This window comes from Neocloeon triangulifer, unplaced genomic scaffold (assembly GCF_031216515.1).
Source record: "Neocloeon triangulifer isolate White Clay Creek 2 clone unplaced genomic scaffold, ASM3121651v1 ptg000017l, whole genome shotgun sequence".
NCBI classification, from domain to species: Eukaryota; Metazoa; Arthropoda; class Insecta; order Ephemeroptera; family Baetidae; genus Neocloeon; species Neocloeon triangulifer.
The window spans coordinates 3,606,467-3,623,518 of record NW_026775559.1 but is presented as its reverse complement, the minus strand read 5'-3'; the positions used below and the strand labels follow the sequence as shown (position 1 = coordinate 3,623,518).

Here is a 17,052-nt window from a genome sequence, read left to right as displayed (position 1 = left end):
TTTTCTTGATCATTTTTAGGCTGGTAGAATACTGAGTGCAAAAAACACATGGAGCTTGGGCTTTGCCAAGCATTTTACCAGAGTTCAAAAGGAACCTTTTGGACTTGCTGAGGTCGTAGGGCTTTCCGGAGGAGTTCTGCTGGCCACATCATTTGCCTCAAGGCTTTTGGCAACTGAAAGATGTGCTACAGATAGTGAAATTCTTCGACTCAAAGCTATGGGCAACAGAAAGGATGCCATTGAGGCTTACGAGAAATTGAAGGTATCTTGAGAATTTCCATTTTTTTTCTAGACAAGATTCCATAATATATGAAAATATATAGCGAGAAATGGGGATCCATTCTGAGCATGACAAGACTACAGATTGGGATCAGCTTATTTTTGTAGTCAAGGCAGCGATTGAGTTTAAGCGCTTGAAAGAAAAGCTCATAAATGCTAAGGTAGAAGAAATTAAATATACCCTATATTTTTTTTATCAATATTATTTCAAGCGTTTTGAAGAGGAACAGCTACGCCAAGCCGTGGCGGCCAACGAGGCTTTGAACAGGGAGGCAGAAAAGCTGTTCCAACAAAAGGAACGGGTTATCAGGGCTGAGTGTCAAAAGGAACATGAAGCAAAAGTACTTAATTTTGATTGTAAAAATGGATTTGATAATTTAAAAATCTGGCCATTAAGGTCAAGCAAGTGAATGATCTGGCAAGGGAAAAGATGGATTTGATCTCTAAAGACATAAAGGCCGAGTTGGATAGGCAACTGCAAGAGAGAGTCGACATTCAAAACAGGACCATGGTTCGAGACATGGTCGACAAATTCAGAGACTTCCGACAGCACTTGGAGGACACAGTGGAAAAGGTTTCCGAAGTCCTTTTGAGAAAAGAAGAGGATTTCAATAGTAATTTTCTTATCCCACATACACCGGAAAAAAACAGAACTTTTTTTCATTTTTAACAGCCCAAGACAGGTTCCTCCAAGAAAACAAGGTTTTACTTGAGCTGAGAAATAAGTGTCAAGAAGTTGAGGCTGCCCTGAAAGTTGACAAAGTTCCTGCCAGCAACTGGACTGAGCAGATGTGCCAGGTGTCAAAACTGGCTGAGAGCATGGAGGCCGCCTTCAAAGGAAAAGACGAATTGGGTGAAGCAGTCCTCGAGTCTCTGCCTGCCTTGGCTGTCAAGCGCGGTGTGCTGACGGAGATTGGTCTGAAGGCCAGATTTGAAGAGGTTGAAAAGGTGGCGCATAACTTGGCCATGCTCAAGGGAGAGGGTCCGCACTCAGGATTAGCCTACGTCGCCTCCTACCTCAGGTCCATGCTGACTGTGCGCAACAAATATTGCAACCCTGACCTGACGTCGGACTTTGTTCCGGAAGAACTGGACAACGCCGATCTGCTTTTTAGAGCATGGTAAGTTTAATAAATTAGCAAAGTACTTCAATTTATAAAAAATATTAACAGTGCCTGCATGAAGAACAACGATTTTATGAACGCAGTGAAGTTTGTCGAGCGCCTGAAGGGAGCTCCGACTAAGGCTGTGGCCGGATGGCTGAACGAGGCCCGAAGCTACCTCAAAGTGAAGCAGGCCACACAAATTCTGAAACACTACTGCACTCTGAAGATCAACAGGTCTTGCTACAAGTCGCCCGTCCTGATCATTGACAACAAACCCATCAAGGAATCTCAGTTTTAAAAAAGGAAGAACGTTTTTTCTGGTTACGAATTAAGTAGTTATTGAATCACAGAAAGACAAGTGCTTATTGCTATTTCAAAGAAAAGCTAAAACTCCTCCTTCTTGTTGACTTTCGCTCCTTGGTGGTCAAGTATTCTTTTCGCACAGGACCAGATCGCAGCTCCAAAATGTGGTTCACTTTCTGCACTATTTCCTGTGCAATCGAGTGTTCCGCTTCAAACTCTAATGTCTTGAAGGCAGTTGTCGAATCTTCCACTGTTGGTTTAAAATAAACTTGATGATATCTAATTTGATAATTTCAATTTATAGTATACCTATTGACTGATGAACTAATCGGAAAGAAGATTTAGTGGATCTCTGGTGGGTCAGTTCGCAGGCGGCAACTCGAGAAATATCGTAAGTGGCGGCTTTTCTCTTGCCCCACAGCTGAGATGTTGCCTTGTGTTGAACCACAGGGTCAATTTCAATTTTCTCGCCGGATATTCCTGAGATAATTTTTTTTAAATAAGAAATGTTATAATTATTGATAATTTACCTAAATGAACAGCGCTCCGTACTCTCATCCTATTCAGGATGTGAACTTGGAAGGATTGATAAAGTGGTGCCTCCATTGCCGTCATGTGTCCTCTCATTCGCTGCTCAGCTTCTCTCATGGCTATTTATGATAAGGAATTTTATTAAAAATTTCTCAAAAACTGACATAATATTACCTTGTTGTTGCACAGCACTTTCTTCTGCTCCCTCTATTTCCTTCTCGTCCCTAAATATTTGTGATAATTGCATTATAAAGTATGACAAATAACCGCTTTCGTACCTCTCAGCTAAGGCAGACCATCCCAAACTGGACAAAGGCATGCTTACAGTTTGAGCTCTGGACTTATTCACATCAGTCTTTTGCACTAAGGCCAAGTAGCTGAAACCAAACTTGGACACAATCTCCTTTTCGTCTAAGCACGGAAAGTCCCAGTCTACTTCACCATCATCTTCAGCAATGTGCAGCGCATAGGCTGACACATCCTCCCTAAAAATTCATTTAAAAGTGGAAATTTTTCAATAAAAAAAAAAAGGATCTCACAACAAAGAAGATTGAGCATTTCTTTCCACTGAACACTTCCACAAGACCAGTCCGATAAGTTCTTTGACTTTAGCAGTATTCACAATGGTAACATGCAACGGGTAGTTTCTCTCGTGCTGAGGAAGCATGGTCAGGAAAATAATGTATCGCTTGACAGGAACACCAACTTGTGCCTAGTCGTAGAGAAATTTGTGAGGTTATTAAGCAAAATATTGAATGTTTCCAAACTCACATTTCCATCAAACATTGAAAAGTCTAGGAAGGGGTTTTTGTGAAGAACAGGGCAGTCTTTTAGTTGCGCAGAGAGAGTTGAACTTCGCTTGACTTTTACCGCTTCTTTTTTGCTCTTATCCACTAATTTCTTCTCAAAGGCTATAGAGGACATATCTAAAAACAAAATCAAAGTTATAACCAGAAAACAAGTATATTTTAATTCTTGTCAAAGGAAAATCACTGTGGCCTACGAACTATGCAACTTTTAATTTACCTGACATATTAGGCGGTGGATCTTCCCATTTTATACTTGTAACCTTCGCCACCCTTTTCCTCTCCAGATCCATCTTTTCCAACTTCTGGGCCGTATTGACTCGTCTCCTGTGGGCGCCGAAATCTAGATCTGTGTCAAAGAGAAATCTGTCAGTTTTGTTCAAACCATCACGATTATTTTCCACTCACCACAGTGAATATCGAGGGATCTGGGAAGGTCCCCATCCTCGTCCTCCTCGTCCTGGTCAAGACCGGGGTAGGCCGTCATCGAAGGCACCCTCAAGTCCTCGTCCATCATGACCATTTCGCTGAATCCCGACTCGTCGGAGAAAATGAACGAGTGCCGGATGTGCGAGAGCAACCAGTGCTTGTTGTCGTACGTAGCCATTTCCCGCAAGCCTGCTTCGGCGGAAAAAGCTCAATTTCGACGCTAGTCACTGCCGATTCGGCCCGAAATTGTCACATCCATGCGTTGTTTACATTTAATATGCGCTGGCCGGGGGTGCGCTTGCTTACCTTGCAAGCCTTGCAAGGCTTCAATGAGTTCAATGATCGATGACGATCTGACGATGACCTATCAAGTGGGCGTGACCCCGGCCGGCTGATAAACCAAAACAAAACTAGGAAAGCATCCAGGGGGTTCTACCAGGATGGAGATGGAGTGTTTATTGTCGCTCAGGGGTCAGGCAGCTTTGAAAAAGGTAACCATTGAGCTTGATGATTGAGGATTTTTGTCGTCTGCAATAAAACTGTACACGGCACCCTCAGTGGGGCCATGAGGTAGCGTGGCCGAGCGGTCTAAGGCGCTGGTTTTAGGCACCAGTCCGAAAGGGCGTGGGTTCGAATCCCACCGCTGCCAGATTTTTGGATCATTTGACTCTCGAACATTGCGGGGATGTTGGATATTGAAAATTTAGAGTGCCGCAGACAGTTTCAGCTCTGTCGAAGAATTCAATCACTGAAACTTAAAGTGATAATAGAGCATTATATTATTTTATTTTTAATTTCACATGTTTTTTTTTAATATTAATTTTTTTTACACATATATGCATTATTTATTTATTTTAATATAATAATTGAATGTTTCAATTTTTTAAACTTTAAAATGTATTTAATGTATCAATATAATAGATGCTTTTGCTATGCTACACAATATCAAAGTAAATAAAAACAGCATAATATCAGATACAATGGTGAAATATTTAGTTGCAAATTAAGTTTATTGGTGTATCACAAGGCAATCTCTGCCTCTCAAGATACATCATCCAAATATTCAAAAATTATATTATAAATTTAATATTTATAAAATATATTAATTCGCCTCATATCATATTGTTTTTTTTTACTAAATATATAATTTGTAATTAATTATTGGTTGCCAAGTGACACAATAAAAAATATAAACCATTCCTATTTTTGCATAAGGAGACCATTGTCCCTTTTGCCAATAATGAGTGGCATTAAAAACTTTCTGCCCGCATCGTCGTCTTTGACCCAACAATGAACTCCAAATGAATGAAGAGACGTCACATTTCGAAACGGGTCGTCGCGCGTTTCTCCGTAAATAAAGGTGCACGCATATAATGGCGTATTATGACAACAAGTAATTAGCCCCCGCCGCTCCAACGAAAGAGAAATAATGCACTTCTTGTCGTTTATTTATCGTTATTGGGCCATCCTATGACGCAAAGAGAGCAATGCACTCGCAAGTGGAATGTCCAGCAGCGGCGCTTTAAATTTTCCTACGTCGTAATCCACCGAGAGTAAGTGTTGCGCAAAATCAGGCACACACACACCGACCGTCGTTTATATACATGAAAATTAGTTCAATTAAACCGTATCGTAAATCTGACGAGCGCAGCTTCACGTCGATATTGAACTGAAATGGGCGTTTTAAAATACAGTTTATTGAAAGGCTTTTTATAGCGTTTGCTGCGAGGAAATTTGTGTTTTTAAATGTAATCATTTGAGCAATAAGTTAGGGAAGCGATTCAACGGACAACCTGTTGTTAAATATTTTTTGTCTTCAGCTTCAAAACGGTGAAATTAGAATGAAATGTATTTTTAAAATATGCCTGATTAAGCTTGAAGGAAGTTTATTAAAGTAAAACTAATTTAAATGGGAAAATCAACTGAAAAAATAAAACACTCCAAACAATTATTTTTCTAGGGAGAGAGATTAATTTCACAAATTGAATTAAGTTCAACTTTTTATGAATGTGAAGCCAGCATGCAGCTGTGAGATAAAAAAAAACTCGAAGCTTCCGAGAAGAGACAATCGATAGCAGTCGGAAGAGGCTGGTTTAAATTCAATGCGTACAACAACAGAACTGCGACCGTGGGTATTACTTTACGTGAGGAAGTCGACGCTGAATAAACACGCGTTTTTATTTGCACGCCCCGTGCGATTTCCGTTCTTGATATTTCATTAACTACACATCACTCTTGAAGTCTTGAATGAACCACTAAGGAATGTGTCAAGATGTGTATCTTATTTCAGAAGTATAAATGGCATCATATATAATACACAGCCTGCGGGAGTTCAAAAAATCTATAATTTAAATATTATTATTAATTATTATGTTGTTATAAAAAAAGACCCTTTCTTTCATAAAAAAATCCTGATATTAACACTTTCATTTCCATGCAGGTTATTATTTTTAATTAACTTTTTCATCATATTTTTTCCACCCAGAGTATGTTAAAATTTTGAATTTTCTATAGTAATTTAATTATTGAAAGATTCTAAATTTCGAGAAGAAAGGAGATAAACAATAATTCTAAGATTGAAAATTAAATTCATATTTATATTACTAACAATTTGTAAATTTATAATTATAAATTATAGAAGTAATAATATTTGTATAAGAACAAAATTGTTGAAATTAATCTGTAGAAAAATCATGTGTTATTATTTACAAGTTTACATATTAAAGATGACGGTGCCAATTGTCAATCAGCTGAATTTAAACCAAATCTGCTGAGATTTAAATTTTTCCGAGTAAATTTGTTGCTAATTCTTTAGATCATGTAAACCCTTTCTTCTCTTTTTTCCAATTAAAATTTTTTTGTATTGATCGAGAGGGATAAGTAATAATCAGCAATAAAATAAAGATGAAAAAAAGTTTCATTGTCAGATTTCATTCTCACAATTTCACATTCCATCTGATTAAAATATTAAGCTCAGTCGGCTTTCTCCTTCACGTCGAATGAAAGCTAATTAGCTTTAAAGCCGTTTAATCAAATTAATGCAACAATTCGAGCACAATGCGCCGGGAAGATTCTCCAAATAGACGCGCGGCAGGGAAATCCGACAAACGAAGGAAACGGTTCTCGCGCCTATACCTGCCGGCTGTTGATAAATAAATTCCTATGAAAAAGTGATTTCGTGCCGCCTGCAATTATTTTATGCAAGGATAAAAGGCGGAACGATTCGCTGATTATAACAATATGGAAGTACCGAGGAGAAATTTGACTATTATGAAAAACTGGTAAAACAATGAGATGTAATTAAAATTTATTCACGCCATTATTAGAATTTTGAAGAAAAAAATGATGCCGTGGAAATTAAATTTCTTCTATTTAGGGTTTTATTCTTAAAATAAAAATTCTCTTCAATGAAAAAATTTGGGTCTCTGCTCACATCAACTACATCAATTTCAAAATCTCTTGATAGAAATGGGGTTCAAGAATTTCACTGCAATTATTACGACTGTGTTGCAGCAAGGAAGCGTTTGTGTATTTCCTAACAGGGCCATCGGCAACAACATTATATGGTTTCCTAGTGCGAAAATATTTTATTTCGGAACAGATAATCAATTCTACACACGATTAAAGGGCGAGAGACCGATTGCGGTTTACTGTAAAAATCTCGACGCGGCACCGTTGGCGGATAAAAGTGAAGCAACTCTAGACCTAAACCACTCGGGAATTGGCACGACGAAATTCCATAATCTTGTTAGACGGCGTGTTTTTTGCTGATAAAAATTGAGATATTATATATATATATCGTCGGGATCATCATTGAGTGATGAGGCGTGCGAAATTGGAGCCAAATACTTTTTAAATAAACGAGTTACAAAATATAGTGTCAAATTTATAAAAGAATGTGAATTGCTCCACAGCATTAAGTAATAAGTCTGGCAGTTTAAGTTTTGCACGGGCTGATAATTATTGGTGAGATAAGTGCGTATATTCAACGGGATCACAGTCGTTTAACACAAATTGCTGGAAAAAATGTGTATCAAAATAAATCGAGTGCTCCACTGGACTATGTCGAAAAAGAACTTCAACCGCTTTTCGCACACTTTTCTCGATAGATCTTCTTTTTATTGGGGCCTGCCAATTACCCAGATAAACGGCACAAAGGATTGGTGTCAGATTGTCCGAATCGATCGAGCTGCATTTGTTGTGATTTGGGTGAAAGTCACTCTTGCGGATTGCTGCTCTTTTTATTGTGTTGGCTGTTTTCGTTTCGCAGCGAGGCACGAGCGGAGGCGAGAAAAGAGAGAGAACCAGCAGACGAAATTTACTTTCTTCTTTATTAATGAAGTGGGCTACAGTTAAAAAGCTGCGCTGCTCCTTCACCTGCCACCGCTGCTGGCCAGTAAATGAATTTGTCAAAATTATGGGTGCACGCGCCGTCATGGCCACAGGGTTGTGGAAACTAACCTGTCTTTTCTTGTTAAAACTTTCATTAACTGTCTCACCTACAAAATCAGTAATTAAAATTAAATAGCTTTTATTTGTTTAATTTCACTTTTATGCTCCTTTTCGTTGTTTAAAAACACCTGCATTTAACTTTCATTTCAAGTGATAAAAACAAAAGTAAAAATTCCGCATACTTATTTGATCAATGGCTTACTTTTTGCAATTAATTTATTAAATTCTGGTTAGTAAGTAATTACAAAAATTAACATGTTCTAGATTTTTACAATTGAAAATTAAAAGTTTTCTATATTCATTGATGTATAAATTTTTAAACTAATACGAAGAAGTCAAAATGGCAACAATTCCGATATTACCAATATTAAAAATTCTTGCAATTGAAACGATGCATGTGTATTTTAAATACTGAAGAATGTCTTTTTATTTTTTTACTTTTGAGCTGTTAAATTAAATGCTCAGAAATCAATTAAATGAAATGAAGGCAAAGGGAACACCTTGACTAAAGTAATCTAACACGGCAAATAAATTTAATATTATTATTTAACACAAAAATTTAAAGTTTTTCTACTTATTATTTATTTTTATAGTTTTTATTTAAATTAAATTTTAAATAAAAGTTTTAAGTTAATTTGTTTTTATTTTATTTAAATTGTTATTAATTTTTACTTTATTAAATTTAAATATTACCTATAACCTAACAAACTAAGTTGTAAAAATGTTGTAAAATGTAAATATTTTAAATCTTATAAATATCATTGCGTCTCATAATAATTTAACTAAAATTTCCACTGAATTCTGCTGCTGTTTGGTTCGGAGGTTTATAATGTTAATTTTAAATGAGTTAAATCCTTTGCTGAAACTAGCCATGATGTAAGATTTCCTGATGAAATAAAATTTTGGTTTCCTCGGTGGAAATGAGAAACTTTATTGTTACTGCATGGTACAGAAAATCCCTGCTCTGCTAGTTTCGGTTGCGGGTTGCAACCCTAATTCATGAGCCGTTGAAATGAAATAAGCTGACATTTTTATAATAAATTACAATATTTTTAGCCTTAATTTTTAATAGAGATTATTGGAATTAATTCAATTTTAAGAATAAAATTTCCAAGCAAATTCAACAAACTGACAAAATTGTGAAATGTGTGTAAAAGTGCATACCTCTTTTCTTGCCGGCAGATGAAACGAAACTGATTTGGGGAATTATTTTATCAAAAAATGATCACCGTAAGTGCCAAAAGGTTCCACAACAATAACTTCAAGAACCTATATAGAAACTTGATGTATGAATGAATTTTTATAAATTTTGATTGTTATTTAAATGAAGTCCTTTTTTATTTTTATAGCAAATTTTATTCGCTTGCATAGTTTTTAGTATATAACTAAAAATCAAATAAAAGAAACCTTGGGACATTTTTGCACAAGCCAATGCCTTCACTTAATTCACTTTGAATGCCCGCCTCTTGGTTTGTGAACCTGCATAATTTTTCCTCCGCAAAGAGGGTCGTTGAATCCAAATGAAAGTAGTCGCGGTCGCACTCTCCGGCGGCGGCGAATATGCAATTAAGTTAAACCAGTTTAAACATAGGAAGACGGGCTGCAATTGTATGAAAAAATTGTAGAAAGAAAAGCATCAACTTCCTGAAGTGAAAACACTTCTTCGCGAGCAGCAACCACTTCTTCTATATAAAATTGCGCGGCGCGCGCGACGACAATCATGTTTGGCTGTTTTGCTATCTGAAGTTCTGAACAACGTGCGGAAAAGGGATGTGTCGCCGCCGGACGCCGCGATTGCACACGTACAGCATGTAAATCATACACTTACGTGCTGTCACCAGGAATGCGTGCTGTGCCTGCGTGAATAAATAGGATAACGCGTTTTGTTATGACATTGTGTTGTTTTCAGTTTAATGCACGAGGCACGCATAGTCATTTATTTTAGAACATAATTGCACACCAGCAAATGTGCTCTGTACGCAGGTAAAAAGGTTAAAAATTCAATGTTTTGAAAATAAGTTTGAAAGCAATAGCAGTCCTTAGGATTTTATGCCAAACATATCGAAAAGCAACTTTTATTCGTAGAGCAGATTATGTAAGTTTTCAAAAAGTAATTTAACGGGGGATTCTAAAACTAAGAGTAAATTTGAAAAACTTTCAACTTTATATTAGAAGTTAGAAGTCAAAATTATCTCCAAAGAGGATTAAATTATATGCTCTGAAATAAATTAAATGGAATTAAGGCAAACGATTACATGCTGAACAAAACCTAAAAACACGAACAAATTTTAATTGTAATTATAATTTTATTTTCTAAGATAATCTTTATTTTACAATATTTTATTATGATAATGTAAAAAAAAATTAAAGTTTTTATTTAATTATTTATTAAACATTGGAAAAAAATTGTACGCAAGAAAATAAATTTTTTAATTTCCAATTTTAAATTAATTCTTTTGTCAAAATATTTAAAAAAAAAAATATGCACTCAAGTTTAAATGCTTGTCATCAGTTGCTGTGGTTTTTGTTGATGTTGGTAGAATGGTAGACAATTTTGAATTTGAAGTCTGATAAAATATAAAGCAGAAAATGACTTCAATATCAGAGGTATATGATAAATAAAATGATTGCCAAATTAATTTCCTGTAATATTTTGGCTTATTAAATGACTCCTTATTGACACCATCAAATCAAGACCTCACAACAATAGAAATACATTTTTGCGATTTTTGAAGACAATTGGAAATTTTAATCACCATTGTTGCAAAGACTTGATTAGACCATGCCAATAAGTGCCAATAAAGGGTTTTTTGAAAAATAGTACCCAAATAAGATATTATTACACCTAAAAAGAAGCCAAAGGGATGCATCTTCTCGCAAAGGCTCATTATCTACTGTCCTGCGAACACAATACAGTTAAATGCGCTTCAAGAAGGAAAAGAAATAAATCATAATTATCACAGACATGAAAATCGCTCCGTCAATGCTTTAAATCAATATTATTATGCTGCGATCCGCACGGCCAAACTCACTCAGTCAGGGTCTTTGAACTGCCTGCCGAGAGATTTGAATCTGTACAAGAAAGTTAGTTTTGCACGCAGCAGATCCGACGCACGCACCTGCAAGTAGATTAATTTATGATTTGCGAGTGATTAACTGGTCCAGTGGCCGACGAGCGAGAATCAGTGAACCGGGTTTTTGCGCACTCACTTGCATTCAAATCGGGCTGTCGGCGAAAGTTGTCCCTTTCGGCTAATTAAGGCTGCTTTTTTCATGCAGGCGCGAATACGGTGTTAAGGCCTTGTCCGTTAATTGTGTACGACTCTCGTCAAGTGGGAGGCTGAAATGCTGGACCGCGGCTAGGGCAGTGACTGATCACTGCCTTGGTGAACGACGGCTTCTGACCAAATAAGACAATGCATGAGAGTTCTTCAAAGAGCAGCACAACTTTCATGTTTTTTGCTCCAAACTGGGCAACATCTATGTATGTGATATGTTTAAAAATTTCACCAGTGTTATGACTCCAAGTCCAAAGAGGTTTTTTGCCATTCAAACGTATCCTTATTGGAGAGAGAGCTAGTTATGGGGACGACGGAAAGCTTTGTAATAACACTTGCATAATCCATCATTAAGTATAGAAGTAATATATTTTTTTGTAAATAATGCGTACAATAGTAACAAAAAATTTAATTTTTAAAGAGCAAAATTTTTCGTGGAATTCATAAACTGAGCGAGAATTAATATGGAAATGAAGCGATCGGGCTTTTCCTCGTTGCAGAAAAATTGTTTTTGAATAAAAACAATTTTTCTGCAACGAGGAAAAGCCCGATCGCTTCATTTCCATGATCATCTCCTCGAGTGTCAACTTCTTCAAAGAGAATTAATATATTTTCATTTTAATATATAAGTTATCTCAATTCAAAAGTTAAAATTTTGAATTATAATTTCACAGCCTGCTTAGTTCCAGAATTGCACATTAAATTTCTATCCAGGAATTTAAATGTAAATAGAAAACAATACGCTACACACAAGATTACCAAAATAAACACACAATTAACAACTGAATTTTTTAACTTTTAAATGTAAACAAAAATTGGTTTTATTTTTACTAGTCTTTTTTTCATTTCATGCTATGCAATCGGTATAATTTGTTATTGATAAAACCTGGAAAAAACTTATTGAAAATTTAACACTCATTTCCGTTTAAATTTCCATTCCTTTCATTAAGTACAGGTTAAAAAAAAATTATTTTTTTGATTAATTGTAAATTTATGTCGAGAAATATGCCATAATTTAGTTACAAATGATTCCTTTTCCATTTGATAACTTCAGCGCCCTTTCAAAATGTAATTAAACCCAATTGCAAATAGTCATAAACCTCTCATACCAAAGTGCAGGTTCATTATGGGGGCTCGATTAAAAGCCTGCCAATAAAGTACCTTCATTTTTTCAAATAATTATTCACTGCCCTGCGTGCCTGCTGTCATTACTAGGTCGTTCATTTGAATGCAATTAAAAGATCGACACGCAATTACACACCATATACATAAACAAACAGGCAACAATACATCACCTGGCTTGGAATTGTTCAGTGCGCAATATCGTTTTTGATCTCTCAAGGCGGCGAGCGGTGCAGGTCTCGAATGTCGTTTGCACACACAATCATCTGTGCACACATATTAATCAACCTAGTTGCGTATTTGGAGGGCATCCCCTTGAACGCGCAATCGAGATCAAATGTATTCGTTTCGCAGATGCTGGCTGCGGGTGTATCGCATTTTGTCTCTGATACACTTTTGCGTTTAGTTAATATGGCACGCTGCTCGAGTGTCTCTCGACTAGCAAGCGTAACGCATTGGGCCTCATTCGCATCACGCTCGTCATTCGCGATTCTATCTCTCGTGTTTAATTCAGGTGGCAATCTGGTTCGTTGTCAGACTGCTGATTTCTTTAAGTAGATTTGACCTTGCGTGACATAATTTCGTTTGGACGAGAGCGCACCTGGCCACCTACAAACGATTTGTTAATAGATTTCACAGCTGCCAAACTGGTTACCACTGTTTTTTTCCCTCATGCTTTGGCGAGGAAAACGCGTTTTCTGCGCTCGCGTAAGAATGTTTCAACTACGTCGGTTACGCTGCATTTAGTGGAAAATAAAATACAAAACAGGTATATATACAGAAGTGACATGATTTTATAGAAAAGTGGCTCGTTTTTTCTTTATTTAAATGCATATAATTATATAGTACGCCGGTAATGATTGTAATATGAGCTGCTGCCACAATTTATTGTTAATTTGCCACAATTTATTGTTAATAATTTAATCATAATGATTAATCTAATATCTATATAACCAGGTGCTGCTCCCTTTCCGAATGATTTATCATTATCAGGTAGTCATCTGGTTTTATTTTATTTATTTTTTTAAATAATATATTTGGTTTCACATTGATACTGATTAGTACAAAATCATAATATAAGTTTTGTATTCATACACATTGTTTAGAAATTTTAAATTAATTTCAAGATAAAGTTTCAGTAGGGGAACTTCGAAAAGTAAAATATAAAATTTATACTTTCCTCCTAACCTGCGTGCAATCTTTTTTTAAATTTTTTAACTTATTGAACGATGGTGATTTGAATTTGAAATCGAAATGGGTTTTGTGAGTTGTGTATTGTTTAAGAAAAAGCAATATCCTGCTCTAAAGATATTAAAGAAATGTTATTATAGTAGTATTCTAGCCTGATTTTTTTCAGAGACTCAAATTGAACTTAAAAAACCACCCGCTAAGGTAATTTTTAAGTTACAATGAAGAGAGTCTAAAAAACAAGTGACTTATTTTTCTAATTATGTAAAAGAAAATTAAGGAAATTAATCCAAATCCAAGATAGCTCTAACTTTAAAAAAGATACTTAATTAATTTTTTTGTTAAAAATCATTATTTTAATTCTGCACTGTAATAAAAAAAAAATTTGAACTTTTTCTCTTTTTGTTGGTTGGCATAATGAATATGGATCTACATGAAACCTTTCGCTGCCATTTAAGAAGTGTAATTTTGCACAAGGTAATTACTAAAGCACAATAAGCGCTCAATAAGCTAATTAAAACCACAAGAATAAGCACGCTCTCGCTCAATTTTACAGCCTCCTATTTATTACACTACTTTACAGGTGTGCAAATTAATGAAGATTTCAAAATTTGGCAATAACAGATGAGCTCACTTTCATCTTTCTCGGACACGTGCAGAACTTTTATTTGAGGTCCCCGCGCCGAAACTTTTCTCCCTAAAGAATCCTTTATGTCCGAGCTGGCCCAAATGTAAATTATAATTACACACTGCCGATGCCATTTTTTCTCTCTCTTCCATACTCGAGAGCTGGTTTTGCACTTTCAAGGTCAGGCCACGGGCGCAAAATATCTCTCTCGGAGAATCGCACATGTCTCGAAAGTGAGAGCATCTTGCCGTCTCCAAACTTTAGGGCCGATTCGAAATCAAAGAAATTGATTCCAAAAAGTAAAATTAACATAATACAGGAAGAATCGGATTTATTTGCCAGTTTTTAATTCACTCCCTTGTGCAGATGAGTTTTTTTTCTATTTACTGGCAAAGTAGAGATGTGAAAGTTGCAGCAGGAGAACAGCGCAGAATGGAGCAGCAAAAAGGACAAACGCTGGCTGCCGAGGATATATACGTTTAAAAGTCGTGATTTGCCGGCGGCGGTCATCTTGAGATTCTCCAGACTCATCTCTCTCTTCTCAAGCAGGCACCTGCATCGTCAATCCTTTCACTGCATTATTATTATTCTCGCCGACGGACGAGGAGAGGCCTCAAAAATATACGCTCAAAGTAAACCCATTCAAAAAGAATGGAAAAAAATTTGATGGAGAAAGAGAAGAGAGTTCATAGAGAATGTGTGTCGCTACTCGTTGTTGGTTCGAGAGAGGAGATTTGCATGAAATTGAATCGCGCTCTTTGAAAGGCATTATTATATTTTATCACATGTATTTGCTGCCTTGAAATAAATGAAACGCACACACACTCGTCTCGTCTTACTCACGATCGGCGTATTTTATTCTATTAGGTTAATGTGTGATTATCGGCGTGAATTTTCACATATTTGATTGCGTTGTCAGCGTGATTGGAAAAATAATTGCGGGCGTCGATTTTCTCTTCTCTCAACACAATAAGGAAAATTAAATTTCGTGACCAACCATAAATAGTAGGTCCAAAAGGCTTTCTCGTTTTCAAAATTTGGCTCTCTTTATTTGCTCGAGAGAAAACAACATTTAAATTTATGTTAAAATTTTACTTTGTTAACATATTTTAATTAAATAATTAAATTAGTTGTTTCACACGAAAAATTTAACTAAAAATCAAAATTAAATATAATTACAGGCATTATATTCCAGAGAAAAATCAAGTGTTTCAAACACAATCTAGCGTGTAGAAGGAAAATTCACTGTTTTTAAATGATGAAATGAAGTTTGAAAAAAAATCCTCCTCACAATGAATTCTACTTGCTTGATTCAATCAACATATTTTGCTTTTTCTTTGGCCTGCGCAAAAAATAAAACACTTGGCATGTCATTGCGAAAAGTTACCTGCCCAAATAAGGACTTGCCAAAATAGAATAATGCCCCAAGGTCAGGTCGGAGACCAACGAGCGACAAAAATTTAACCTCATTTCGCATTCTGTCTGCGATTGACTGGCTATCCTGTTAGACAAAAATTGTATACCCAGCAAGTACTCGTTTTTCTTGCATTGCATTAAACTGGCGGCCAAGAACTTTTGTTCGCGCAGACAGGTTGTGGCAAAGGCTAAAGTCGGCCGCCGATTGTCCTCGGCCACATACAATTAACCGATCACAAAATGCATAAATCTTGTATCCCTTAAGTGGATGCAAGTGATCGACATGCAGAAAACTGAAATAACCAGTCGTGATAAATGATTAGGTCAGGGTGATAATATTCTCGATCTAAATTAATTCATGTAAAACTACAGCAAAATGACGGTGGATATGGGAGGTAAAAAAAAAATGAGAGAGGTGCTGGCATTGATAATTACGTCTCAATGTATATCCTCTGCACGTTTATTGCTCGGCGCGCATGAGCTGCATTATTATACAGATTATTTTATTTCCTCGGCGGAATGCGGCTTTGGAAGAAGAAGAGCACCTCTTGGCGGATCTTATATACTTACTTGCAATTTGCAGTTCGAGGACGTAATCATAGCAAGAGCCTGGAAACTAATTGCACGCCACCGAGATGAAGGAAGATTCTTCAGCCTTGTAACCTTCTTTCCGCTCCACTTCGCCATTCCAGATTCCTGCCAGTTGCATAATAATGGCCGCGTCTGCCACCGCCGCCGCACGATCCAAAATATTGAATTTAATAAGCCCAAACAGCTGTTGTGAAATTGGAAACTGTTCAGAATAAAGTGTGTAATGTTAATAGTTTACTTTTCTTGCTAATATAATACATAATAACCAATTGTAAACTAGCACGAGCGTTACATTTGAAGAACTTTGAAAGAGAATCGTGTGTGTTATTAATTTTATCCTGATTTATGCACCTTTACTTTTTGGAATGGCAAATTAACTCTGGACGTGCATGCACTTGCCTGTCATAATAAGGCACGCGAGAGCCCACGAAAAAGAAAATGCTTTCGAGTATTAATTTTTATTTCATGCAGGGAAAATGCAAGTCGGAGTGAAAAGTGATAAAAGGGCGAATGTGAAATCACGGAACAATCAGCCTGAGCGCATCCTCTCGTACGAACAATGACACATTCTCTCACAGCACATCATGAAAACGTTTTCTCACACACGATAAATATGCACATAAAGAGATATGACTGGAATAAAATGTAAATATATGATCCCTTTAAAAGGGGCATCATCGAATTAAAACGGCTGGAAAGTTCTTAATCTCTTATTATGGAAAACAAATCAAGTTCTAAATTAATCCCAAGACCTATTTCCTATGCCGAATTAAAATTAAATACTGCGTCTTTATTTTCCCCTTTCTAATTCTAAAACTTGACAAAAAAAAAACTCCTCGCTTACAAAACTCTTTGTTCTAAGCCAATTTGAAGTCGTCATCGTCACGAGAGAGAAGAAAAACAACCTCCATATGCATTGAGAA

General features: G+C 36.2%; 2 protein-coding genes and 1 non-coding gene across 3 annotated transcripts; 2 read left to right on the top strand and 1 right to left on the bottom strand.

The window, feature by feature from the left end:
• The first annotated feature begins 133 nt into the window (after positions 1-133).
• On the top strand, positions 134-2,095 carry LOC132203598 (MICOS complex subunit Mic60-like). Its single transcript, XM_059631480.1, has 6 exons — positions 134-262; positions 324-440; positions 492-620; positions 677-893; positions 953-1,400; positions 1,452-2,095. Exons 1-6 carry the CDS (start codon positions 218-220, stop codon positions 1,681-1,683), a joined length of 1,188 nt encoding a protein of 395 aa, XP_059487463.1. The 5' UTR covers positions 134-217; the 3' UTR covers positions 1,684-2,095.
• LOC132203595 (target of rapamycin complex 2 subunit MAPKAP1) lies at positions 1,685-3,782 on the bottom strand. The gene is made up of 9 exons (XM_059631471.1): positions 3,434-3,782; positions 3,246-3,374; positions 2,991-3,145; positions 2,759-2,931; positions 2,498-2,704; positions 2,394-2,443; positions 2,219-2,338; positions 1,998-2,168; positions 1,685-1,938 (listed from the first exon to the last, which is right to left on the bottom strand). Exons 1-9 carry the CDS (start codon positions 3,630-3,632, stop codon positions 1,754-1,756), a joined length of 1,389 nt encoding a protein of 462 aa, XP_059487454.1. The 5' UTR covers positions 3,633-3,782; the 3' UTR covers positions 1,685-1,753.
• A 241-nt stretch (positions 3,783-4,023) lies between these two features.
• Trnal-uag (transfer RNA leucine (anticodon UAG)) lies at positions 4,024-4,103 on the top strand. Its single transcript has one exon. It is a non-coding gene; the product is annotated as a tRNA-Leu (tRNA).
• The last annotated feature ends 12,949 nt before the right edge of the window (positions 4,104-17,052 follow it).

Coding starts and splice junctions, on each gene's coding strand:
- LOC132203598 (XM_059631480.1), top strand. CDS start 218: ATGGGCAACAGAAAGGATGCCATTGAGGCTTACGAGAAATTGAAG. Junction 621..676: donor AAAAGGAACATGAAGCAAAA/GTACTTAATTTT, acceptor CTGGCCATTAAG/GTCAAGCAAGTGAATGATCT. Junction 894..952: donor AAAAGAAGAGGATTTCAATA/GTAATTTTCTTA, acceptor CATTTTTAACAG/CCCAAGACAGGTTCCTCCAA.
- LOC132203595 (XM_059631471.1), bottom strand. CDS start 3,632: ATGGCTACGTACGACAACAAGCACTGGTTGCTCTCGCACATCCGGCAC. Junction 3,375..3,433: donor ATCCCTCGATATTCACTGTG/GTGAGTGGAAAA, acceptor TCTTTGACACAG/ATCTAGATTTCGGCGCCCAC. Junction 3,146..3,245: donor TCCACCGCCTAATATGTCAG/GTAAATTAAAAG, acceptor TTTTGTTTTTAG/ATATGTCCTCTATAGCCTTT.